Source organism: Dermacentor albipictus, chromosome 7 (assembly GCF_038994185.2).
Source record: "Dermacentor albipictus isolate Rhodes 1998 colony chromosome 7, USDA_Dalb.pri_finalv2, whole genome shotgun sequence".
Taxonomy (NCBI): domain Eukaryota; kingdom Metazoa; phylum Arthropoda; class Arachnida; order Ixodida; family Ixodidae; genus Dermacentor; species Dermacentor albipictus.
In genome coordinates this window covers 10,849,088-10,875,082 of record NC_091827.1, presented here as the reverse complement: position 1 = coordinate 10,875,082, position 25,995 = coordinate 10,849,088, and the positions used below count along the sequence as shown (strand labels likewise).

Below are 25,995 nucleotides of genomic sequence, written 5' to 3'. Positions count from 1 at the left end.
ACCATTCGTGTCAAGCGATGAAATCAATGTAACGTCTATCTTATCCAATGACTATCTTTTAAAATGTTGTTTTTATAAGTTTAAAAGTTCTTTTTGTTGGGCCTCTGAGAAGAAAGTGTTGGTTAGGCCGTTTATTCCCTGTTATGAATATGTTGGTCATAAAGATGGATCAGTCAGTGGCTGCTAAGCTAGCCATAGGTGTGCAGTACCAGGTCTTTTATGATGTCATTAGTGTATCCCTCTTCTTAATATTTACACAACTACATATTGCCTTGTGTTTGTAAGTACCTTCATGCAGTGTTTGCCAAATGTTGAGAATATTAATGAACTTCTGTTTGTACTACATTTCATTTATTTACATTATTTTGAATTTTAAAAGGAATGTAATTGGCCGTTATGCTGCATGGGTTGCGAGCGGCCCACCCCGGGTTTTCTTGGAAAGTCCCCTCCTGTAGAAGCTGTCCTATGCGGTGCTTGCATTTTGTAGTATGCCTTTTGCTGCATTCTAGTGACGTGCTTAGAGCAGCTGAACGTGGTAGATCTGTGATGGTGCAAAGGCTGCAGTAGTTTCTGATGTCGCATGTGTGGGTTGGCCCGTGTCCTTTCTGCCCCATTGGTGCCCCATTATCCTTTTTGATGTTTTTGAGGCCTTGAATTAATTTTTTAAGCACTACCTGCCCCAAGCAGCAATTTCATTCATTGATGGGCTGCTTTCTGGGCGGCCTTTCAAGCAGCTGACCCTTGGCAAAGCAAATGGAAGGAGAGAATGAAGTACCGCTAACCTCTCCACCTGTTTTAATGATGCAACAGTTAGCACTGCCTTAGTCTGCTGCTCCCAGTTTGTAAACATGTTCCTTCGGCTTACAGTGCATTCATTGCATGTATCTGCTGGTATGTCTGCTGTTCAGCAGCTAGTATTTACTGTAGGTCTGTCCTGTATAGCAAACATTATGTACTTGTAAAATATCATGGTAAGTGAGTGTGTTTAGCTGAACCTGGCTTAGCTTGGCATGAAGAGCCTCTATGTGCGCAGAATTTTAGTGGACTACTTGTGATCTACCAGTTGGTCACAATGGTATAACTGACACATGTTGTACGGGGCGTACCAAAGGGTCATACCACGCAAGAATAACATGTTTAAAAAGAGCTCCTACAGTGAATGGGTTGAAATAACGAAGGGATAACTTTCTTAATTTGTATACAGATCTCCATTATAAGTAAGTGCCTATCATCACGCACAAGAGCACAACAGTATGGACTTTTAGACTGTTTTTTACGTATTTGTGTTAGCATAGTACCAAACAGCAGCAATGCTTTTGACGTCTTGTGGCACAGTCTTCAACTGAATTATGTTGAAAACATTCTTGTGTTGCATGGCTCTTCTCGTCAAAGGAAGAAAAAAAAAGATGATCAAAAGATAAATATACAAGATGTTGGTGCCAACATCTTTAAGCTAGAAACTAAGTAGAACATGGTTCATTGCCAATAGGGATCTGTAGAAATTTGTTTGAAGATGTTGCCACCTGCATGGGTGTGTCCATTTGTCACTGCTACTCCAGTATTATATTAATGGTAATGCATAGTGGTAATGTATAATCGTTATAATGAATACTTAGAATGAATGTTTTGTGGTTTCATGGTAGTGTTCATAGATTGACACATAGTTTAATCACTGCTGTAGCACTAGATACTTATGCCTTAGTTGTGTGACCTACTTAATCGAAAATAATTGCTATCACAATGGAAATTCAGTAATATCTTTAAAGCAGTCATCAGATTCTTTGTTATTTCGTGAAAGGCCTCTTACATGGAAGGGAAGGCTGCATCACGCAACATTAAAAGCACATGTCTCTCTACGGTTTCCAATGTTGTTCATGCTTTTCATTTTTGTCATCTAATATTCTGGCTTCCAAACATCACCTTATCAAGACACTTGATTTTGGCAATCCATTGTAAAAATCTGCCAGATTTTGAGTATGCGGTTTTGATAGTCAAGCAAGCTATGTGGAAGGATGAATTGCTTTATCTTTCATTTTTCTTTCCTTCTCTGCATTTCATGGATAATTAAAAAATAAAATAAAAAATAAATAAATAATGCCTTTTCTTCAAGGACATGAGTGGCTCACATAAGCAGTATAGTGCAGTATGTTTACGAGATGGCTTAAAAATTCATGAGTCTTCATGCCACAGTGTAAACTGTGCAAAGCTGTTTTTTTTTGGGGGGGCTCCAGCTCGCATCTGGTTTCCTAAACTTTTGAAGAAGGCTTGGAAGGCCTGTTATTTCTCTTTCAGCTATGTGCTTTGATAAGTTGTCATTTATGCAAGAATTAACGAGACCTATCCTTAAGAGGCTGCCTACAGATTCTGTTGCTGTGCAAACATGAGCTGCCAGTTTTGAGTGCAGTGATAAGCTTTAATGCGCCCCAGAAAAATAGTGGAGCCATTCTGTTGTGATCTTTAAAGATGCAAAAATCCAAGAGCATTATCTTTTGGTCTTGAACATGGGTGAAAAATCTAGAATCAGCTAGGTGAGGGTGCCTGCTTAATCTTCCTTGTGTTTTGTACATTGTCTCTTGTTCCCAGCATACATTCTGGCGTGTATGTCGGTCTTGCAGTATGTGGGATTTGACATAAGTTTTGACTGCCATGTTTGTTTCCTGCATTGCTGCATGCCTTGCTTGCCAAAACGACATAGCTTATTATTGCCTTTTGTAACTCTCCAACTTCTGTTACTTTGCTCGGGCAGCAGTTCACCGCTTAGTTGCTCTCATGAAGGCTTCTGCTTGCCTGACAAGAATGAGGAATTCACTATCCTCACGGATTGAAATACATCAATTTAGGCCTAATTGATACAAGCACTTCCATTTCGAGTGTCCCAATTTTGCGCTACATCAGTGTAGTTTGGGCTCTTATATTTAGTTCAAAGTTCATGCCGCCTTTTAGGTTACCAGACGCATAGGGGTAGGACATCACACTCTCTAGTAATTGCGCTTAGTGGGTACCCTATATTAAAATTTTACTGTCACATTTCATTTCGTGAGTATAGTGCTTCCTACCAGTTCTGCATCCTGCAAGCAACATAATCACAAATATGCTTCCTGCATCTTAAAAACTGCAAGTTTGCTTCTTGCAACAGGTCTGTTCATAAATTGCAATGTAGCAGTGTGGAAGTAATGTAGGCATATGTCATTATACATCATGACTAGCATTGTGCAGTCTAGGGGCCATTGCTTTTAGAACCTTCGATAAGTTACTTAATTACGGAATGTTCAAGAAACTTCCCATTGTTAACGAAGATAAATGGCTTATCTATGCAAGTTGATCTAGGCTGCAGAAATGCAAAGTAGGCGGGCAGGCAACTCTTGCTTTGAGTGCTTTGCTGTAGCACTGGAAAGTGCTGCTAATGTGTGCTGACTTTTTGCATGCTTGTCAGCTTTATTGTGCATGCAATTTAGACATCAAATGTACTTCCTTCACGTTTGGACCTCCTCGTATTTTGGATTGCCATCCCAAGCCTGATCACATTGTGTCGTGTTTGCCTTGGTTTGCGGGACGTGCTGCTGTGCTTGCATCTTCAAGTAATGATTGCCACTGCAGATTATACATTGTCAGCTATTGTGCTTATGTAAAAGTTTTTATGAATTGTGTATCGGAAAAAATGTTGCACTGTTGCAAGTACCATACTATGTTCCATACATACATCAGTCGTTCGTTTATGTGAGCATGCAAATAAAAAACCCGAAAAGAACAACAAAAATAAAAGTGATCTAAAACAACACATTAGCTGCCGTTTACCACAGTGTGTTTGTTTCTAAGGCTTGAAACTTGTTTGATTCAATACTGAGCCTACATAAAAAACAGTTGCGCACAGTTGCTGTAAAAAAACAAAACAAAAAAAACATCGAGTTATATTCAAGTGCGAGCGAAGCCACTGCAAGAAGTCTCTCTAGCCTCCACTGCATTGACTGCTATGTATGGAACAGAATATAGTGCTCGACATCTCTGGGTGCAGTCAGTGTCAAACCACGTTAACTAACTTTAATTGAATATTAGTAGGATCCTGTACCTTTTTATTTCTTTTCTTGTAAAAGCCAAAAATGTAAAAAATATATATATATATATATATATATATATATATATAGTAATGGCATAGAAATCGCAATTTGGTGGTCGTGACAGTGAAATTAACCACGCAAGCCTGTTCGCAGTGGTCGTTTCACTTTTGGCCTGCTGTATGCTGCGAGTCTATGTTAACGAGTAGGGTAGTAGCTCACGCTAGTTGATCAGTGGGAAACCGAGCAAATGTCCCGAGTATGCATCTGTCTGCATACTCTTAGGGTTACACAGCTTTGCATCATTTTAACCAATTTCGGCATGTACACAATGTTCTTACGCTTGCTGCAGCCGCACCTCTTTGTGGGTTTGCTGGCTTCTTGCTGTGCAAATGCCTTCGTGGAGCCTATTGTTCATGCATGTTTGTTGGTGCACGTTTGCAAGTTGGCCTTCCTTTTGCTTTAGTTTTTTTAATATTTTTTTTCTCAAGAACATATAGCGGACTCCCTTGAAGATGAACTCTGCTGAGACAAATTCTTCGTTAAGCCAAACAGTCTGAGTGCTTTTGTTTAGTTCCCATAGAATTACTGAATCTGTGTAAAGGTGATGATCTTCTGATCAGACCGACAGATTTCCAAAGTCCTTTCGTGTTCTTCTTAAAGGGAGTTCTCTGTCGCTCAGATTTATTTCCCCTTGCTTTCTTTCTCTTTCTTCTTTCTTTTTGCAAATACATTGTACACTCGGGTGTTTTTGTTTTTCGTCTGCAAAGATTGCGCTTTCTTGCCGTGTGTGATTGTGTGTGCGATTGGTCGTTCACAGCATTGTCGTCTCGTCTTTTTTATTATTTTTTTTCCTTCCTGCCTCGACCCTGCCCTGTCTTGTGTCCACTCTTCAGCAAGGAATATCCCTCACCCAAGAGATATATAACCAGGTGCATATCCCTTTTTATATCTCTCTTTGTATCACCTCTTATATCTCGCTCTCCCACCATAGTTTTCACATACATCACTCACTCACTTCTTGAGCACTCCATGCAGTGCAGCGTTCATTTTTGTGTAATGCCCAGGGAGTGATGTCAGTATGAAACGCACACTCCACAGTCACCCTTCAGCACACTCCACAGAACCCACTCGGAGGTTCTTCAGCAGCTTTGCACTCACCATAGTGCCCAAAAGCCTGAACGCTGAGACAAAGAAGCCATTGCTTCGGATATGCATGTGCTTGTTTTGGGTAGATGCGGTAGCTTGTAATGGACCAGCTGGATGTTGAAAATGAAGCCTTTACGTTCCACTTAATTAGTTTACCTGGTTAAGTCTCTCTCTGGTCAGGGATGGATAAGGCACACTTATGGCCATGTTCACAATCCCACCTTAACTGTGGTCTCTTTCTCAACTTCACCAAGTATTGGGTAGCATTGTTCCTCAGTGGAAGAATTCACTGCCCTTTGCCAAACTTGCTGACAATTCCAGAGCTATAATTTCATTATCCAACAACTTCAGCATCTATTGGAAGGAAGTGGACTAGAAAAGCGTGTCTCAAGCAACTCTTCATATCAGTAATTGCCGAGGAGTGTAATAAATGTTGCATATGTCAGAGTGCCAGGTAAACAAAATTCTTGCAGCTAAATCATTGGCTTATTCGCAGTCTCATTTCACGCAAAGGTACAATTTTTCGCGGTGCATCTTTGGTAGGTGCACTAAATACCTTCCCCGTCCAGAATGAACCAGAAGTATGTATGCATCGTAGCGAACTTCATCAAATGAGAAATGCAGATTTTGCTGAAACAGAACAGTGGCGACGTTTTCCTCCGTAATAGCGAAACATGTCAAATGTGTTTTGCGCTAACACTTCCAGATGTCGCCACTGTTCTGTTGCACTGAAATTGACATTTTTTTCTTCTCTCCCTGGCATTATCGCAGACAGTGCATATTTCAGATTCGTTGCGAACAAAACAGGCAAGTAATGTGCACAAGCATGGTATTGAAGACTGTAGTGCAGAACTAGAAAGACAAGATGGACAGGACTAGATGCACATAATGCTTTCATGTCCATCATGTTTTTGTCTTGCTATACCCATAGTCACAAACAACCAGCAAGCCTAACTTTTTCATCCCAACGGTATTAAACAGCACACCACTTTTGTGTGAAATGCCACTTTTTGTGTGAAATTTTTGTGTGAAAATGACACGGGCTTTTTTTTTGTTAAATGAATTAGTGATTTAGACAAAAAATGTCAGGTAAAACTGGTGCTCTTGTTTAAGCAACATTTGGTATTTGAGAGCCAACTACTACGTCACTTGATGCATAGAATTGCCTGTGGATTCTAGAATGACACTCCTAATTTAGCAATAATGCTGAATTTTAATAAATTGCCCGAAAAAGTTTAAGAAGATGTGTCACTGGAGTGCTTTTGAATAGTATGCACTACTGAAACATGAATTTCACTGTGAGCCTCTGCAGAAGTTGGTATAAAAATATTCTTATGCTTCAAAACATACCCAGAAAACATTAGGGATACCTTCGTGGAATACCCAGTATAGACAACTATGGAAGTCAGCCTAGCACATGTTTGCGAAGGAGTACCTGAAACTATGGTTACAGCTTGTAAATTGACAGGAAATTTGCTCATTTATATGTGAAGCTTTCCATGGTATATCCTCTAGCATAATTGTTTTAGTTACAAATTCCCAAAATGCTTTGCTTCTACTTTGTTTTCTTTGTTTTGTTTTACATTGTTTTGCTTTCTACTTTGTAAACGCTAAAAATACAGGGCATACTTTCTAATAAAAGCAGTTTTAAGAATTAACTGCTTAGCAGTGCCGCAGTAGTGAACAGTGCTAAATATGAGAAAGGAGTAAGGTGTGTATCTTCTTTTGCATTGGGGGTGGGATGGTATCACAGTACTTTACAAAATTCTAGTTTCGGTTGTTCTGAGTAAATTGGCTTTGCTTCTGTCTTTTCTTGCTATTTGAACATCAAGAGTTATGCTTATTGAGCCTTGGCATACAGAATTGCTTCTCCTTGTCGTATTGGCTTATATCTTTAGTGGCTGCTTTTGTTCATTTTATTAAAAATGGCTAATAAAGGAGAAAGAACATGATACAATCGTTTCTTTTTTTATGAATTGCTTTATTTCAGTTCTGCCTGCTTTTGTGTTGCATAATGGTTGTGTTCTACATACAGGACACTTTAAAAGCTGCAATTGTGTGTTGTTCATAAACTAGTCATTGATTACAAGGATAGTTCAGCTTCTGTAGTTAAACATTATCACGTGGAAAGAAAAAAAAGGTAGGAAGCCAGTGATCGGTATACTCGATGGTTGATGAACACCTTTTCTTGTCAGGTAGCTGTACTCCTCAAATTAAAAGCAGGAAGGTTCAGGCAGGGAACTAAAGAGTCATTGTTTACAAGTTTTAAAAGACATCTTTGGCATCTGTGTGGAAGCATTGCTCACTACAGCTTTCATGGAAGTGAAAACATCGGTCAACATTTGTTAGCATTGCCTGTTTGGTTCGTGTCTCATGTTTATTTTGGCAGCAATTATGAAAAGCTGTAATAATGACAAAGAATATGTGATGTGGGATGGTGGTAGTGATTTTCTAGTCTGCTGACTGGGAAACTGGGTCCCTAACGATAAGCTCATGTATAAAGTGTTGCAGTGGTGAGGAACTTGGGGGGGAGGGGGAGGGGGGTATATTTGTTCAGGGCAATTTGCAAGCCATCAATTTCATCATCACCTGTGCACCATTTATGCACTCGGGCATGTTCGGCATGTATGGAAGTCTAGCTGAGTGCACTGCACTTAAACGTAAAATGTGATACACATTAGTAAAAAAACTTGTGCAATGTCTTAGCAGTCACTTCCAAGAATAATAAGATGCGGGTTTGTAGGGAGCATGCACCGGATTAAAAAGAAAAATAAAAAAAAGAAAAAGAAAACTCAAATGGCAAAGCATAAGCCAATTCTGGTCCATCTTTTCTTTTTTCTTCTTCTTTTCTCGTGTGTGTGTGTGCTGTCCCAACGCAGACCTCCATCAGTGAATCTCCCAACAAGTTGACGCAGTCCGTGTCTGAAAGATCGCACACGTCCCCCTTGCCGGCCACTGCGGATGAGGAGAAGGGTGTGCCGGGTAAGCGGACGAACAGCTCTCCTTCCTCTTTCTATCATTAGGGGGTTTTAGAAATACCACACCCAAGCGTCTTTGCATTCTTTTGTACACCTGGCTGTTTGCGTCCCCTAACTTTGGGCGTTCAAAACTTAAAACTCCCTGTTATTATTGATGAGAGCAGTTTGAGCTTGTCGGTATGTAATGACAGAGTAATAAGGGTGAGGACGAGACATGGATAGAAGAGGCAGTTGCTTGCGCTCGTGTGTCTCACCTCCTCTGTTCGTGACTCATTATTGCTCCATTACTCTGTCTGTTTTCATTATCATTATTGGTATTTTGTAGTTGAGTATGCATTTTGCACAAAACTCGGGAGAGAGGGAGGCTTTTTGATAAAAACTGGAGAGGTTCCCATGGCAACATGCCTAACATGCTACACAAGATGGAAACACTGAGAAGCAAAATGACATGCACAGGACACACAACAGACACACAATGCCCACAAAAAATGTAACGCACAATGTACAACATTAACTTATCATGTTGAGACCAGTTTCTAGCAGAAAAGTTAAAAGCACCTTTGTAGCATGGGACACAGAAGCCGTGCTAGTTGATGGTCTCTAAGTACTTGCTTGAGGCACGACCCCTTGAAATACATTTAGTGCTGTTATATTAGAATGGTCCTTTAGATCACGGGGTTTCCTACTAAAATTACTAGCAGGAACTCTGGTGCTGCCAACGTTCGGCTACCATTAATGTGACGGTTAGTATGTAGATTTAATCGTCTCTTTGTACTTGTGACATCGGACATTCTTGCAGATTCATTTGCTATGTTTTATCTGCCTTTATTGGCCTACATTTCCAATATATCCGATTCTTCTAAACTCAGAAGGCATTAAGGCACGTGCATAAAAAAATGGAAAATGTTGCATTTATAACGCAACATTTTCTTCAAAGTAGATAGTTTGCAAAGTCACAAAGCCATTTGAAGCCAGAATGACACATTTTCGGCAAATCCAACTATGCATCATTCAAACACTGGCTGAGCCACCATGCTTGCAGCACCCATATACAAGCAGCGCCGAGTTCCCTCCAGTTATTTTTGTAGGAAACTTGATGCTTTGGAGTGAAGAAACTGCAATAGCATGCAGTTGAACCTCATCATAATGAAGTCGCATCCGGCATGAAAATACCTTCGTTAAGTCCCATATTCATTGTAAGCATGTATTCAATACAAGCTAGCAGCATAGGCAAGAACCATGGTAGTGTTATTCTATTATATCCGATAATTTGTTATATCAATGTTTGTTATCTAGTGGTTCAACTGTATTAACTAAGCTATGTCCTCTTGTACATTGTACACAGGTCACTATCGGCCTAACTTGTACAAGAAGTATTTTGTATTGGCACCATACCAATGAGCAAGAACGAGGTCGCGGGATCGAATTCCGGGCATGGCAGCTGCATTTCAGTGAGGGCGAAATGCGAAAACACCCATGTACTTAGGTTTAGGTGCACATTAAAGAACCCCAGGTGGCCAAAATGTCCATTGTGGGAGTCCCGCACAGCGGTGTGCCTCATTATCAGAAAGTGGTTTTGGCACGTAAAACCGCATAATTTAATTTTTTTGATTCCAAAGAGTAGGGTGTGGACATGAACCGTGAAGGGCGCCCATCTGTATTTCCTGCCTGCATTCAGCTGTGGGAATAATGTGGGCGTTTATTAATCTATAAGTACCATGCCTTTTCTTATGTGGAAGGGCTGTCGACCTACGAAACCAGTTTACGTTATCTAGAGTTAACTCCACCGAAGTGCAATGCATCTCTGGGAAAACATATAAAGGTACCCAAACTGTTCATTTGAAAGTGGAATTCAGCTGGACGGGTTCGTTCTAAAGGCAATCTACTGCTCTCTTATTAAAATATGAGCAATATTTTACCTAATTATGTGGAAGGACTAGAGTGGCTACAAAAATACGCTATGGTTTCCATTAGATGCTAATGGTCTCCGGATTTCTAATTTCGCACTACTCTGTTGATAACCTGTGCACAGCATTTACACTGTGTTTCGCACTGCAAAGGATGTGTTCTTGGGTGTAGAACGTGACAGCAGTGTGTCTTGTTGCCATTATGGTAGCTTAATAGTGGCTTTGCTGATTGGCATTTTGCGGGCTCAGAATTCAGAAAACCCTTTAAACCCTTTACATACTTTTGATTGAGAACTTCTACGGAACGCTGGCTGCATAGTACTCAGTACAGTTGGTTAGTTAGTTAGTTAGTTAGTTAGTTAGTTAGTTAGTTAGTTAGTTAGTTAGTTAGTTAGTTAGTTAGTTAGTTAGTTAGCTAGCTAGCTAGCTAGTTAGCTAGCTAGCTAGTTGGAATTCTATAGTACAGTAGTCATGCCTGACTTTAATGAACCTATTTGATGGTTATAATTCATGTATACTTGAGTAAAAGATGGTTTGCAATCTGTGTAAAATGTTACTATCCTTCAAAGACTCAATTAGCTTTTTTGGCACTGATAGGCTGGGTGGACCTTGCTTGGTTAAGGTGTAAAAGTCAGAATATAACTCGGTCTATAATAAAACATGCCGAATTGTAATACAAGGACACATAGGATATGATTAATCAGAATGGAGCAAATCAGCTAATGAATCTTTAAACAGGAGGGATCAGTAAGAAACATTTCAGATGCAAGCAGTTTTCAATCATTGCATGTTCTTGGGAGAAAGAAACCATAATAAGTTTCAGAATTAGTTTTATTTCTGCATGTGACGTCCAACTTCTGTGCATAACCGGTGTGAGATTGAAACAAAGCTTGGTCAGTTCTTTTTTTCTCTTTCTCTGTTCCTGCCTTGTGTCATCGTAGCGAACGACAGTCAAGAATGCACCATTTACGTTCAGGCATGGGGTGTCTCTCTTGCAGGCATGAGCTTCGGGGCCTACGACATGCTGTCACTGACAGACTCGTACGGGCAGCTGTCACTTCAAGTGCCAGACACGGGCGGCGAGCCTGTCGAGAAATTCTCTCCCACACCGAGCAGCCGCGACAGTCGGCGGCTGCGCAAGTTTGGGTTGGAGGACTTCCTCTTCATCAAGGTGCTCGGCAAGGGCAGCTTCGGAAAGGTACGCACGCCAAGTCGGGCTTGCAGGGGACTGCATTCTGCACTGGTAGCTTTCACTCACCGTAGCACTGTACTCAATTCTTTTATCTTGTTGTCATCATGGCTGTGTTTATTTTTATTCAAGCAACCTCTGTCATAGAGACCTCGTAACTGCATTCATAATGTCAGCATACACCACTCTTGTTGGTTATTACTGCAGGCTGTAGCTGTAGTTGCAGCTTCACAGCAGTGATCATCATCATGGCATCATGATGGTGGTTAAGAAGTATATATGGAAAAGTTAGAAGGAAAAAGAAAAGAAGTGCATTATTTGAACGATAACTGACATGACCACTGTTACCTCATCCTAAAGAAATTATTAGAAGGACCTGTTTAAGTTTATGGTGTGCACCAAAATGCTCTTAGCAATGTAACATTCTGGACATATCAAACTTACAAATGTAGCTTTTCTTGCTATGCTACAATACTAATTAATGCTGGCTAGCCAATGAGCAATTACCACTTGCTCGATAAGATACGCTGAGGAATAGAGGAACTTAACCATTCAGGGATAACAAGCAAATGTTTGCACGTGGTGGTCTCCGAGGCTCAGTTCAATTTGTGGGTGGGGCTCCTCGAATGGAAGTGCATCCGAGTGATAGAGCCAAGTGTCTGACGAAATCTCATCCAGTCCTGAAGAGGCATGAAAGGAAATTATAACAGAAGCCGACCAAGATAAAGAAATCATTAAAAACTTGATATTTCGGCACCACATGTGGGAGCCTTGTTCACAAATAGATTGACAGCAAGGTTCCGATGTGGGGGTCAAGACGTATTTTATCACTGATTCATCTTGGTCGGTGTGTGTTATGGTTTTCTTCATGCGTCCAAGTAACCATATTCTCTGGTGGTGCTAGCGTAGGAGTGCTCGCGGGCATGTCTTGTTGTAGACTTGTAACGACAACAACTGCTCCCGCACTTTTGTGTGTGTGTAATTTGGGGAAGCCAAACGATAGGAGAGGTGAGAGTCATGCAGGGAAAACATATGTCAGGGGATGCGAGAAAGTATTGCCTCCGTAGGTTAGCACCTGCATGATTTGACACAAAGGGTTTCTTGGTGCTTTTCTTGCCCAGGTCATGCTAGCCGAACGCAAGGGCACAGAAGAAGTGTATGCTGTGAAAGTGCTCAAGAAGGATGTCATCCTGCAAGACGACGACGTTGACTGCACCATGACGGAGAAGCGCATTCTGACGCTGTCCGCCAAGCACCCGTTCCTCACAGCCCTCCACTGCTGCTTTCAGACTGAGGTGGGTTCTGCACCTTGCGTTCATTAGAATAGCCCATCTCACATTTCTCGAGTCACAACTGACGGTGCGAAAGATGTCACATCGGTCATTAAGCTTTCGTGGTGCCAGCCTTCCATGAAATAAAGCAGGGGTCTTTGTATCCTCAACCAATCATCTCGGAAAAAGCTTTCACTATTTTATACCGAAATACCTCACCAGTGCAACAGGCATTGTTTCCATGCATTCAAGGATTGTTCAGCAGGAAAATAACAGCGACTGTGCAGTTCCTTCCTTCATGGCCCCCTTTTTTTAATTGTTTAGCCAATGAGCACATGCTGAAAGCGACATTTCGGAAAATTGACCCATGAAATATCTGACCCTGGGACTCTTCGTTTTTTAGATGGGGATAAAACCTGTATCAAGCTTGAAAGGGCAGCACCAATCAGTCATCTCAAATTCTGTTGTCCTCTGTGTCTCAAAATATTTGTACATTGTGCAAATAAAAATAAAGAACATTCACACTTCAAAAGGCATTATTTCGTGACAGAAAAAAAAAAGCTATGCCAAAAAAATTGCAATGCTATTAGCCACCTTTCCTCTTTCTCCAACGTTGCCTTCAAAATTCATAAATGATCATTGAGGTAGATGTCGATGCAGTCACTGAGCATAACACGGAAGAGGCAACATTCCCAGGAGGCTTGCTCTCGTTCGTCTATGCTGAGGCGCTGGCTGAGGGCTCCTTACTGGTTATGGCATTGTCCAGATATGAATATCCCTATTTTGTTCATCTTTCCTCTCCACCAGGATCGACTGTTCTTCGTCATGGAGTACGTCAACGGTGGAGACCTGATGTTCCAGATTCAGAAGGCGAGGAAGTTTGACGAGCCGCGAGCACGATTCTATGCAGCCGAGGTGACGCTAGCCCTCATGTTTCTACATCAGTACGGAGTCATATATAGGTGAGCCACCACTTTGTTTCTCTACTTGCCATCGATTCTCGATGACTGTTGTGCTGCTGAGCTCTAGTGAACTTACTTACTCACACTTTGATGCTTCACTCCTTGTGCAGGGATTTAAAACTAGACAACATTCTCTTAGACACGGACGGTCACTGCAAGATCGCAGACTTTGGCATGTGCAAGGAAGGCATCAAGGATGGCGTCACGACGACCACCTTTTGTGGTACACCGGACTACATCGCTCCAGAGGTGTGTGCGTGGGACCCCTTACACCTTGCAGACTGCCATTGTGAAAAGTCACCACAATTGCATACCATTGTGGCACCCTCTGTTACTGTGGCTGCAAACTGATGGTTCCGAGCAGTCGTGCCACCTCTTGCGATGCCAGTAGGCTTGCAAAACAAAGTTGACAATTCCGTCTCCATTGCTTTGCATTTTACATTTTTTGCAACTGCTTATGGCTGCTTGTGACCATGCAATATGCAGTAGTGGCCACTCGGAACTCGTATTGCTTCCAAGTGCTTGTGACAAACGGCACAACATGCACTGTCAGACATCATGGCAGTATGCTTTGAACTGCAGCTGATGTTCTGACACTGGTTGATGAATATATATAGTTATCTGTAAAGCCCAATGCAGTACTCTCATAATACGACCAGCCACCATTTGTTTCTGCATTCTGATATTTCCTGAATAAACCATTGGTTTGTAATGCTGCACAGTCATAGTCAAAAGTTCAGGGGGCATTCAGATTTACTACCTGCACTAGTGTGTGCAGCCAAAATGGTGTTCTTGCTCTTGGTTGAAGAATGTCAAAAAAACTGTGCTTACCTCATTCCGTTTTCTCTGTGGTGTTTGCCTCCTTCAGATCCTGCAAGAGTTGGAGTATGGCCCATCAGTGGACTGGTGGGCGCTAGGTGTGCTCATGTACGAAATGATGGCGGGCCAGCCGCCGTTCGAGGCGGACAACGAGGACGACCTCTTTGAGTCGATCCTGCACGACGACGTCCTCTACCCAGTGTGGCTAAGCAAGGAAGCCGTTTCCATACTCAAAGGGGTGCGTGCAGGCATCTAACATGACATTGTACTTTTCTTGTTCAATGCAGGGGGCATCAGTACTACTGCATTGTTCCAGAGAAGATAGCTGTGGGTCTCAAATGTGCTCTTGGAACAGAGGACACAGTAGTGGAAACAAACCAGAGGGCATTCATTGCACCTTCTATAAAATAGGCAAGCTAGCTAGCAACATAGGAGTGAACGGGAAGGTGTCCTCGGGCCGAACCCGGACTGGTGACAAACCCCAACTGGGGTTCCTGAATGAGGCTTATTCCCTTTCTCTCTCTCTGGACGATCCTGCAAAGCCCCTTATCGAGTGTGCCCAGTCCTGTCTGCATGCATTGAGTTCCCGCAGCCAAAAAGAAGGAAGCTCTTCCCTTAGTAAAGCTGCTTGCTGCTGTTACATGATAACTGGTGTGAAATAGACACGCAACAACCACGAACGGAAGACGAGTGCTTTTCTTCCTTGTCTACCTTTCGTGGTTGTTGCGTGTCTATTTCACACCAGTTATCTCAAGCTCTTTCCTGTTGCGCCCTAGTATGCTCACTGTGAGGTGGCATTAGCAGTGAAACACTCGCACCCTCTCTTGTAATACTGCGCAGCTAGCAACTACTAGTGCTGCATGGGCTATGCAGGGAAGCCGGGTTCCAGGAGATGCATGAGCCATGTGGGGAAAATAACAGGGGAAGCATGATAGTTGAGTTTCCTGACAGAATATGTGTGTTGATGAGTGCACACGGATTGGATTGTGTGTGAGTGATCACGAGTGAGAGTTGTCTTTCTAGTCTAAACTGGATAGCACTTGAAGTCAAGCTTGTTGTTTGGACATATTCTTATATGAGCAGCCCAAAGCAGTGCAAGGAAGATAAAATTAATATTGTTTGATGTTAACGTAGCATTCATCTTCATCTTTTCGTCGTCTTCTTGCTTGGTGCTGTTCAAATCAGATACATCTACCAGGCTGTAGGCCTGAACATGCTACTCCAGGAAGCAGTGAGAACCCACTGGTGAATTCAATCAATGCTAGTGCATCCACACTCAAAACTATCTACAAGGTCTCATCAAGGCCGAGCTGCTCACAAGAAGGCTGAAAGTGCAGTCATTATGTGCAGTGTGCAAGTGGAACTTTCCTATGAACCCCAAATGTCCTGTAGCCATAAGCATAGGTCATGATGAATGACCAGTCCTTACACAACCTTCAAGAACTTTTAGTAAAAGCAGCAGCTGCTGTAGACACAAAGGACATAGAAATCCTATGGAATGTTACAAATTGTGAAAAGAAAGAGTGATTGTCACACTACTGAGTGCCTTAGCTCAACACCATCATTAAACCACTCACCTACATTGTAGCAATACCAGAGCACTATGTGTGTGAGCATTAGTGACTCTGAGTAAGCATACACCTGAAGCAGTTATCAGTGCGTGTGAATGAAGGCTTCCTCATTTTTTACGTGGCATTTGTTTATTTCTTTATTGGTATGTGTGACCAATAATATCTTGTGCCTTTAGCATGATGTATGCACGTAAACGAAATAAAAGTTAAAGGCAAGTGGAGGTAGGAATAAATGTAGTAAACAAAGACAAAAGTGCTGCAGTGCACAGTGATTCGAATGACAAGGCACCTGTGACGACAGCCATAAAACATTCCTGGATGCATTAGTGCAGCGTTGAGGCTGCTGTAAAGAAAGTTCGATTTTGGTAAAGCATTGCAGGGAAGGAAAATCGTCTGGGCCACATTGGCAAGAAAGTTGCACAATCCTTGCTGACCGTGTATTGCACAGTCGTCAAGAAAACGGCGAAGAAGAGGAGGGTTTCTCTCAATAAGTCACGGTGTTTAGTTAACGTGTACATACCAATGAAGTAAATGTTGCCTGCAGCAGAGCACTTACTTTTTTAGTAAAATGGAATTGATTGATGGATTGATTTGAATTATTGATTGATTGACACTCGGGCATGCAGTTCATGACCAAGAATCCTGCCAAGCGGTTGGGCTGCGTGGAGTCACAAGGTGGTGAGCAGGCCATTTTGAGCCACGCTTTCTTCAAGGACATTGACTGGGAAGCCCTGGAGGCCCGCAAAGTCAAGCCACCCTTCAAGCCCAAGATTGTGAGTATCCCGTGCATATGCAAACATGCTGCGCTTTGTCGAGATGGCATACAATCTGGGTTGAAAGGAAGAATGGCCTGGCATAATCAGTGGTGGTCCAGCTGCACCATTTGCGTCATTTTTATGCAATTCGACTTGCCTGCACCCACTCAAGTGTCGTCTGCGCAAACTGCACAAAAGTATGTCTTTATTTTTTTCGCATTTTCACACTAATGCAATGTTTCCACTAGGGTTATGCAACTACCCCACAATACGAATCAATTTATGAACATTCAAATACAGATAACAACTGATTTTCCGGATGCCCGATTTCTCGGATATGCCCGATATTCGGACACATTTGCGGCACCGCCTGCGTATCTCATATAGTCGGTGTATGAGCGTCTCAAATTTCGGATGGAAAAGGCCTTCGCTGTCTGATTTTCCGGACTTTTTGCCATGACCGCAGGTCCGAAACGTAATTAATCGCAGCCATAACCGTGGCCATATTGATTCTCGCGCCGCCTTGAACCAGCGCCCTAGCATGCAGATCTGCTGGCAGCCATAGCCACCACTGCGGCAACCCTAGGCCTAGCTACTTCGATGTTATCTACCAAATTTGCTGTTTGGCGCCATGTTCTTGATTGAAACAATTTGCCGGTGCACTTCTACCCTTCAACTCGAGCCATTCGAAGCTGGTCAAGAGGGGGATTGCGTCAACGTGCCTCAGGGATTCGTTAGTGAAGTCCTGCCCACATAAGGTTCACTCTAGTTTTAATGCCCAAGCTGATCGCCTTCGGTCGGCCGGTTTTCCGTTGGCCCTTCTTCGGGCTGTTGCCGAGTCCCTGTTGAAGTCCTTCCGACAAAGTTCAAAGCCTCGTGGGGCGGATCCACAGGAGAGGAAGAAGTATGAAGTTATGCCCTATGTCCACAGGGTCTCGCACGGCCTGAAGAGGGTCGCGGGTAAATTTGGCATACAGGTTCTCTTTTCGGCACCTTGTAAGCTGTCCAGTCTGTCCAATTTAGTTAGACCTGATAGGAAAAAGAAAATCGAGTGCAGCACTAATCACAAGAACAAGTTTGTGCCCTCTAGAGCGAATGTCATCTATGAGGTTCCGCTGAGTTGTGGCAGCGTGTACGTTGGACAAACAGGCCGCTGCATTAATATTAGATTATTAGAACATGCCAATTCCCTAGATGATTCTAGAGGACAGCATCTTCCTAAGCATTGCAAGACCTGCAGGCATGACGGCAAAGTTTGTACCCCACTTTTCGGCAGGACTAAGATTGTCGGACGCGCAAGGGATAAGAAAGAGCGTGAAGTAATCGAAGCTTTAGAAATCGCGAGATTAGGGCCAGATAAATGTGTTAGTGAGGCTTCCACACATTTGTATTGCAAGGAGTTGGCATTTCTAGGCTTGACTACATGATAGCAGCATTGGTCTTTGTGGTTGGTGCACATGCGCTCTGTTGCTGGTAGGAAAGAGGCGTTGGAGCATTAAACCAGTTGTTAGTCTGCGCCCGTGTCGTGTGGTTCTTTCTCTGTCTTGTTCTTTTTTGCACAGTTTTTCTTTGTTCTTATAATGTCATACCAACTAGCCCCCTCACCGTACGCTTCTAGAGCTACAAAAGGTTGTTTTTGTAAGGGTGCGCATCTCCTGTTCTCTTCAATGTCTTGATTTATGTGTCCATGCTTTCATGCATGTACTTGCATACCTTTGGCACCCCAGTTGCCAACCCACCTTCAAACTCTCTCCGCTTTTCTTGTTTGCGCAGAAAACTAAGCGCGACGTGAACAACTTTGACCAAGACTTCACCAAGGAAGAGCCGGTGCTGACACCGGTCAACTCGGAAGTGTTGCGCAACATTAACCAAGAGGAGTTCAAGGGCTTTTCCTTCGTCAACGAGGACTTCAATCCGGCCAGGTTTGCGGGCGAGGGCGGGCCCGCGACATAGTGCCTCCTCCGCACGTGACGGGTCGCCCTTTCTAGTCACGCCCCACACGCGCACACACCATCCACCATCACTCCGTTCCTTTCCCGCCTTCCCTCTGGCGGATGCAGTGCCTGGCTGGCCCATTCAACCTTTCTCCTCTCGACCTCACACTTTTCCTGTCCCCCCTTACTTTTCTTTTCCGATTGGTGGTTCTTTTCCAACCAGGTGGTTCCCTGTATGCCGCACACCTGGCCACACTCTTAGCGGCACCGTCTTCTCCCATAGCGCAACGCCGTAGAGGCACTGTCGCTGTGGCATGCACGGACTCCAGTTAAAGCGGTTTCTTTTCTCGCACGCAGCAACGACGACATTTTGGCGGGCCTTGTAACTCCGATGGTAGTAGCCTCCAGGCGGGGTTGTGACAGGCAATTCGCAGACCCCAAACCTGTTAGCATTTCCACGCAGACACAATTAGTAGCCGAGACACCTGTCGACGCACTGCCGAAATCTCGCCGTGTCTCGTCGTCGTGCTGCTTTATTGCTCTTTCGTTGAAGGCCGCGGCGGCACTGTTCGAAATACCCTTCCCGCTGCCCTTTGAACTCCAGAATGTTACGTGAGCCGGGTTTGCCGGGCCAAACGTCTGTGCCGTGGTCGGAAGCAGCAGGTGGAAAAGGTGGCGCTCAGGCACCCATTTCTAGTCTAGTCCAGAGCCGATCTTGTTTAGTGCCATGTGCCCTGGGCTGCTACGACTGGCCCAGCCATAAAGGCTGGCCTCATTTCACAGTTGTTTTGTTTTTTTCATCTCCTTGGTTTCGCTGCAAATATACTTCATTGCTTTGCTCGTTGTCTGAAATTTCACAAAATTTCGCATGTGTGCATCTTCTCCATCCTCCGCAACATCGCTTTGTGTTTCGAGGGGAGCCTCGAATAGTTTGTTTCAGGCAAAAGCGTGTCTTGTAGGTGGCCATGTTCCTGAAAGGACATCATATAGTGTTCGTTAATTAGGCATCTTATTACATAATTTCTAGGTTTTATTCTTGCTTTTTCTTTTCCCCTTGACACTACCGTGTCAATTTTTTTGATCCCACCGTTCTACTTCCAGGTCACTGCATCAAACCTTATTACTAGCCGTGACTTGTTTTCGCTGTGTTCATAATGCATAGTATTTATTTATTTATTCTCTACAACTTCCATGGACTTTAGAAAGGAGGGGTAATCTCGTTAGATGTGCATGTTTCATGTCTGTAAGCAGCGGTCAGAAGGTCTTGTTTGTTTTGTCCATTTGTTTTGTTTCGTTTCATCCATCCATCATTCAGCACATCCTGGGCACAGGTCGATAATGCTACCAGGCTAATCTCGCACATCAGTCAAGGCCCACATCTGCTGTTCCCCGGAGTTTTGAAGTTGACAGTGTCAACTTGTTGCCCGTCTGATCCAGGCTCTCTTAGCAAGCACTGGTGCTGGTCAATGTGGAATTGGCTATGAGGGAACACAGAGAAATGGCCGGATTTGTCAGTTCTTGGTACACTTTAAAATTGCACTGAGTGGCTGAACCAAGCTTTCTTATTTATATTTCTCTAGGCTTCTTGTGGAAGCTTCACCTTCGCCATTGGGCCACAGTTTGGTTGTGCAGAAGAGGAGTACAGTTTGAGTGCATGTCTTATGCTTGTCAATTAATTGGTATACGCTACACTGAAGGTGTTGCGCTTGCTATATTTTCACAAGTGGATCTAAGTCTTTGCAACAGGTTGTAGAGTAGCGAGCGGGGTAATCATATGCCGGTGAATATCTGTGTTTCAGGTATAAATGGCTGCAAGTTCTCTGGGAACATGTTGGGCAAGAGAGTCATGCCACCCATGAGATATGTCAAGTATTAAAGATCATTGTTGATTCCCTTCCCTTAAAACAGACGCTTGGTGTGATGACACAATTCTGTGGATGGCTGTAGGCCACCCACCACAACAAAGTAAATGGACTTTGCCCTCCTGTGACTAAAAATATTCCATCCTCCAGTTTGTCTGGAAATCTTCAGTGCGTCTGCAAATATTGGCTTGCTCTCACGCACGCGTAATCGTTGATAAGCTTGTCGAGCAATCATGCTAGTCAACTTCGACTGGGTTAGCGACTCCTAAAATAATTGGTATGTACAGCCTTTGTCAAAAGAACCAAAGCCACTGCACGCATGGCCATAGCTGACTCTAGGGTGCCTTGTCAGCTGCCTATGGCATCTGCACTGTGGGGAGAGGAGTGAACTTCCCCATTTTTATTTTCTAACGCCAGATGTCTTGACAGGCACAACGTGACGTAGCTGGTACAGAACAACACTTGGTCTCCCTGTCATATATTGACGAAGGCTGCACCTAACATTTGTCTTGAAGTAGTATCGGCCCGGTTTTGACAATGAGTGAGCAGTAGCGTGTGGTACTGCCTGCGCTGCTTGTACGACACACCAAAGAAAGATAGGTGCTTGTGCCTTCGTAACAAGTGGCACACTGTAGCTTCCAGCTGCATGTCTGGTCCCACTGGTCTGTCAGTCCCCCAACACATGTTGCATGAGAGGTTTCCAAAGACAGACATGTTCTTTGACTTGATCCTACCTAGGAGTAAATAGTACCGCAACATCGTTGCATTTAGATAACGCTTTGAAGGAGGAAATTTGTGTTTGCAGCATTGCGCCACTGCTGTTTGGACGAAGCTCGCATGGGTCCAACACGTGGGACTCGTTCCAATGATAGCCTCAGCGTAGCTGTGATTACGGAGTCATCAACACAGTGCCCTTGTGCTTTTCTTTTTTTTTTTTTTTTTCGTGACCCAAAGGCCCCATGCGATGCTGTGTTCCATGTTGTGTCCCACTCTGTTCATTGTTTTCTGCTTAGTCTCTTTTTTCTCCTTCTTAGGTCATTTGACTTGTGCATCAGTATTTATTATTTGTTGTCACCGGTTCAGCCATACATGCCCAGTGGCTTTACATTTCAGCCTCTTAGCACTGGCAGATGCGCCCCCGCGGTGCACCGAACAGCTTGTGCATTTCGCACTTTCCAAAGATTTCGTCTTGCCCTGCTGGCATCTTTGTGCTATTTTGAAGATCATGGAGATATTGTGCTTTGCTTAAGTTAGTACTAAGTACCATGTAGACTGCTTGCATTGTGCTTTTCTGGTACTGAACTGTTGATATTGTTTTTTTTTTTGTTTTTTTCCTATGCCCTCGCATATGTGGTAAACTAAGCCTCACTCCCTGCACCGTAAAGCAGATGGCCGATCCAGATTTTCTGTAACCGTGTATGTGGGAAATGTTGTCATTCTGGTTGCTGTGAGCAGACCAGTGTTGTGCCTGCAGCGTAATGAAAGTACCGTGGGACTCCTTTATAATGTAACCAAAGCTTTATTTATGTTTGGAACTTCGAAGAGAAACCTTGTAGCTTCTTCAGTTCTTGTCGAAAAGGTTGATGATCATTTCTTTGGAAAAGTCACACATTGTTTGTGAAGCACTGTTGCGAAATCAGTGTAAATTCGTGCTCCTTATGCCTTGCATCATACAAAAAAAAAGAAAAACTTGCTGAGCGCTTGTGTTCTTGATGTATGTGTCACAATACCTGCGTTAAGCAGTTACCACTACTGAGCAGCTCTTGCATTATGTGCAGCCACTTGCAGAATTTATTGGGACACAGAAGCGACATTGGGAGTTAACCTACAATCTGGATGTGCATTGTGCGGCTTATGTGCACGAGCGTGGAGCGTATGCCTCGGCTCTCGGCTGTATGCTTGATACATGCTAGAAACTTTGCTTTGTTATGATGTCACTGTTCTAAAAACGTCTGCGAGCGTTTGTGCGTACATTCTCATTATTGTCAAACCTCTCATTAGTTTGCAGGCTAAGGAGGTTGTCGCATATTGTCAAGCTATTTCAATTGCAATCTCGATTCGATTGCCAATGTGTCATTATAACTACACTCTGAGACTGCAACGAGGAACACGTGTTTCTCTTACTGTGTTCTCGCGTCGTACAGTTGACTTTTGTTTGACATCTGTTTACACGACCCACCTTTTCAATTCATTTGCTTTGAAAAACCATGAAAGGTGGCATTTTAAACATGTCCATAAACTTTAACGTGGGTTATTTGAACTGTTCTCTTCGTGTCTCAGACAAAGGGCGAATTATCATGAGCTAACTGTGTCTGCACAGCTGTACTGTTCAGTTGTGTTGATTTTGCACATGGCACATCTTTTGTTATCCCCTTATAACCAGTGGTCGTAACCATTTGCAAAAGCGCAGTTAGTCGTGTAAATGTGAGTTTGCTCATTCATTGGGATAAGTCTCTGATGCAGTGCTGTTGTAGTGTGGGTTAACTGCATTGAATTTGCATTAAATTGATGATAGTTTGTTTTAGTCTTTCTTAACAGTAGTGCCCCACCATCTCTCAGCATTTGTGCCATGTCATTGTAGCGGCTTGTTGCTTTTAATGCTATGTGCAGTAGTTATGTCTGTGTGTATTGGCACACTGTTTCACGTTCGTTTCAGTTTCGAGGAAATTGTAAATTATAATGGCTCAGCATCTTTTGTTCCAAGTTTTCTTTCTTTTTTTTTTGGTATAAAAGAAGACTGCCGTTTCACATAACAAAATACTCACTTGCACACATCAGAGAGTGCATCAGACAGTGCCAAACTGTTTGGTGCATGCTGTGTGCACATGTACATAATGTAAATGTAAGTTGTTGGTTGATGAAGCATTGCTGTGACTTTTCTTTATGCCTGCTTTTGTCTGCCTTGTTTCTTTTCAGTGGATTCCTTTGTTTCTTTCTTTTTTTGCATCTATGTGAGTGGAGCAGATAGAGAACATACGTAAACTGAGCAATGTGTTTGGCCAGAGTGTGGATGTTGAGTATAAATATGCTTGTTGTACAAGGCTTGCTACTTTGCCAACTCTGGAGAACACAAGAATGTGTGCTGCGGCTTTCGTGAAATTGACTCACTCTGACTTATGGATTGACCTTTGTTTATATTTATATAGTAAAAAATGCAGCTAAAATTAATTGTGATTGTGGGGTCAAGTGTGCAGTAAACGATGGCAGCATCCAGACACAGCGCATGCCCAGCACCTTCCAAGCGTGCTTGCTTTTGTAAAAATGGCCATTTTGTCTCCATCCAAGCACTGCATTGCAGTGCGTTGCAGTGCGTGAAGTTTGCTTTATAAAGTTTTGTTCTCACGAGAGTGAGGTGACAATGTGGAGAGATGTTTTTCAGTGCTCGTCATCATATCGCCATGGTGACAATAGTTACCTTTCAGTGAATGCTGTGTGCAAAGGTGTTTCAATGTTATAAATCACAGCTCTTGGTTCAACCTTGACACTTCTGTTTGTGTGACCGTCTCTGCAGATGTAATACAAAATGCTTGCCCATTTTTGTTTCATCCCGAGGTCGTACCAAAGCTTAAATTAAGAAGCTTGCCCTAATTTGCCAAACATAATTGCCCGACACCTGCTTCCAAGTCTGGTTGTATTTGCACACTGAAGCCTGCCTTTCTCTCTCTCTCTCTCTCTCTCTCTCTCTTATTTGACACTAATTTTAGTTGCTGATTTGGAAAGGTTTCCATTCTATAGAGACACTCTGTAGCATTCATTAACACTTACCCAAAATCTCGTAGTTCGGGGAGAATGCTTCACTTTAACTTTACTGTCCAAAATACTACCATATGTCTTGTACAGCCTTCATCAACAGTGTAGATGACATCGTGCAGTACATTTACACCGACTATCGCATTTGTTGTCAAAAACTTATTTTGAAGTTGAATTATTTTGAAGTCACCAATTGTTTGTTAGCATTCAGATCTTGCACAGGGTGTGCATTCTGCAGTCTAATTATTTGCATGATAGTGCAGTTGATCAATCTTGTCTACAACCAAGGTGCCCAAGAAAGTGTATTCAGCCAGCCGCGTGGACAGCTGTTGTCACTCGTGCTACATGCGACAGAAAATAAGTGGCTGAGGGTGTTCACACACTGGCATTGAAGGCAATCCACATGGCCAGCTGAAGCAGCCTTTTAGTGCCGGGGCCATAGATGAGAATGGACTTTTCTTTCCATTGGACAGACCGGAGAACAGTGTTGGTAACTTTCTATTTGATGAAGTTGCTGGGTTGCAACCCGGAATACTCTATTTTCTGTGAAAAGTCACTATGTGATGACGATTACTTGATTAGAACTGCCTTCCTCTTGTGTTTCAATTGTATGTAGATGGCTTTATTATTATATTTTTTTAGCTATATGTTTAAATTGCATTGTGCACTTGCGAGTCAACAGTCAGAGTGTGAAAAGGGAAGACAACCACCGTCTTTCGAAAACTGTATCAGATCTCAAGATCGTGCCATGCCTAAAAAAGCAACTTTGATGTCCACCAAGGTGGCCGACCAATAAGATCTTCAAAGAGTATTTAAAATTAGCTACAAAAGAGTAGCTACAATAATATAGGGGAGTGGCACTCAACTTAGCTAAAATCCTTTGAGGAAATTTACCAGGGCAATTTAATGGCTATTTACCTCACCAAACAAGCTACTATATAAGTCTCCAAAAAGGCAAAGTTGTTGTTAAGGCGAATAAAAATTTGCTAAGTTTAGCGACTTTCATGACAAGTTACCAACACTGCTGAGGAAGCACCAGTGCTAAGCGTTCGACTGTGCAAGCTGTTCTGCAGGATGTAGCCCCTGTTTTAGGATTTGAGCACCAATAAAGAAGTGGCAGACAAAAAAAAAGAAAAAAAATAAGAGTTTAGTGCTGTCAGAATAAGTACACAGATAGATGAAGCGGGGCTCCTGTAGCAATCCCATTGCCCAAAAGCTCCACGGGTTGAGAGTAGGGATGTGCAAATATTCTAAACCTTGAAATAACAAATCAAACTTGGTTCTATTTGGTTTGGTCCTTGAATCGAATAGTCACTATTTCTGAAAAGGAATACTTTTCTAATAGTTTTTGAACACAGTGGTGCATCACTGAGTGAACATTTCATTTATTTATTTATTTTTATTTGTACAATACTGCCAGCTGCCTTTTGGCAGCCAGGGCAGGAGTGGCTATCAAAGAAGTAATAGCACTACATTAGGTACAGGTGCATATATTTCAGAACAAAACAGCAAAAAAAGAAAAGCAAAAGCAAAATACGATGAGCAAGATGCATAAAGAAAAGAGCAAAAAGCACAAAGTCAAGATCGCTTTCAAACAACAATCTGAAAACACATGCAGAGTGAACGAGGCTACCTTGCAATCTTTAACTCGCAGAGCAAATCCGCTTCCTCTGAACAAAAAAGATGCGTCGACGCATAGGCTTGCCTGTGCATTTCCTGGGCCTCCCGTCTTCCTGGGCCACCATTTCCCCTTGGCTAACCATGCGGTGCTATCATCCCACCTTAATAACTATGCT

The 25,995-nt window shown here is 42.9% G+C and overlaps 1 protein-coding gene across 2 annotated transcripts in view; it reads left to right on the top strand.

The window, feature by feature from the left end:
• The window catches only part of Pkc98E (Protein kinase C), a 40,293-nt gene extending 16,362 nt beyond the window's left edge, over window positions 1-23,931 (top strand). Inside the window, exons 8-16 of one of the 2 annotated variants that reach the window (XM_065435088.1) lie at window positions 4,949-4,984; window positions 8,081-8,183; window positions 11,085-11,284; window positions 12,397-12,570; window positions 13,354-13,508; window positions 13,619-13,757; window positions 14,377-14,565; window positions 16,525-16,671; window positions 18,427-23,931. In XM_065435088.1, coding sequence (XP_065291160.1) covers window positions 4,949-4,984; window positions 8,081-8,183; window positions 11,085-11,284; window positions 12,397-12,570; window positions 13,354-13,508; window positions 13,619-13,757; window positions 14,377-14,565; window positions 16,525-16,671; window positions 18,427-18,606 — 1,323 coding nt within the window. In that variant the 3' untranslated portion in view covers window positions 18,607-23,931. The remainder of the gene's footprint in view (window positions 1-4,948; window positions 4,985-8,080; window positions 8,184-11,084; window positions 11,285-12,396; window positions 12,571-13,353; window positions 13,509-13,618; window positions 13,758-14,376; window positions 14,566-16,524; window positions 16,672-18,426) is intronic. The other variant, XM_065435089.1, reaches the window with a different exon arrangement.
• Window positions 23,932-25,995: the final 2,064 nt, after the last annotated feature.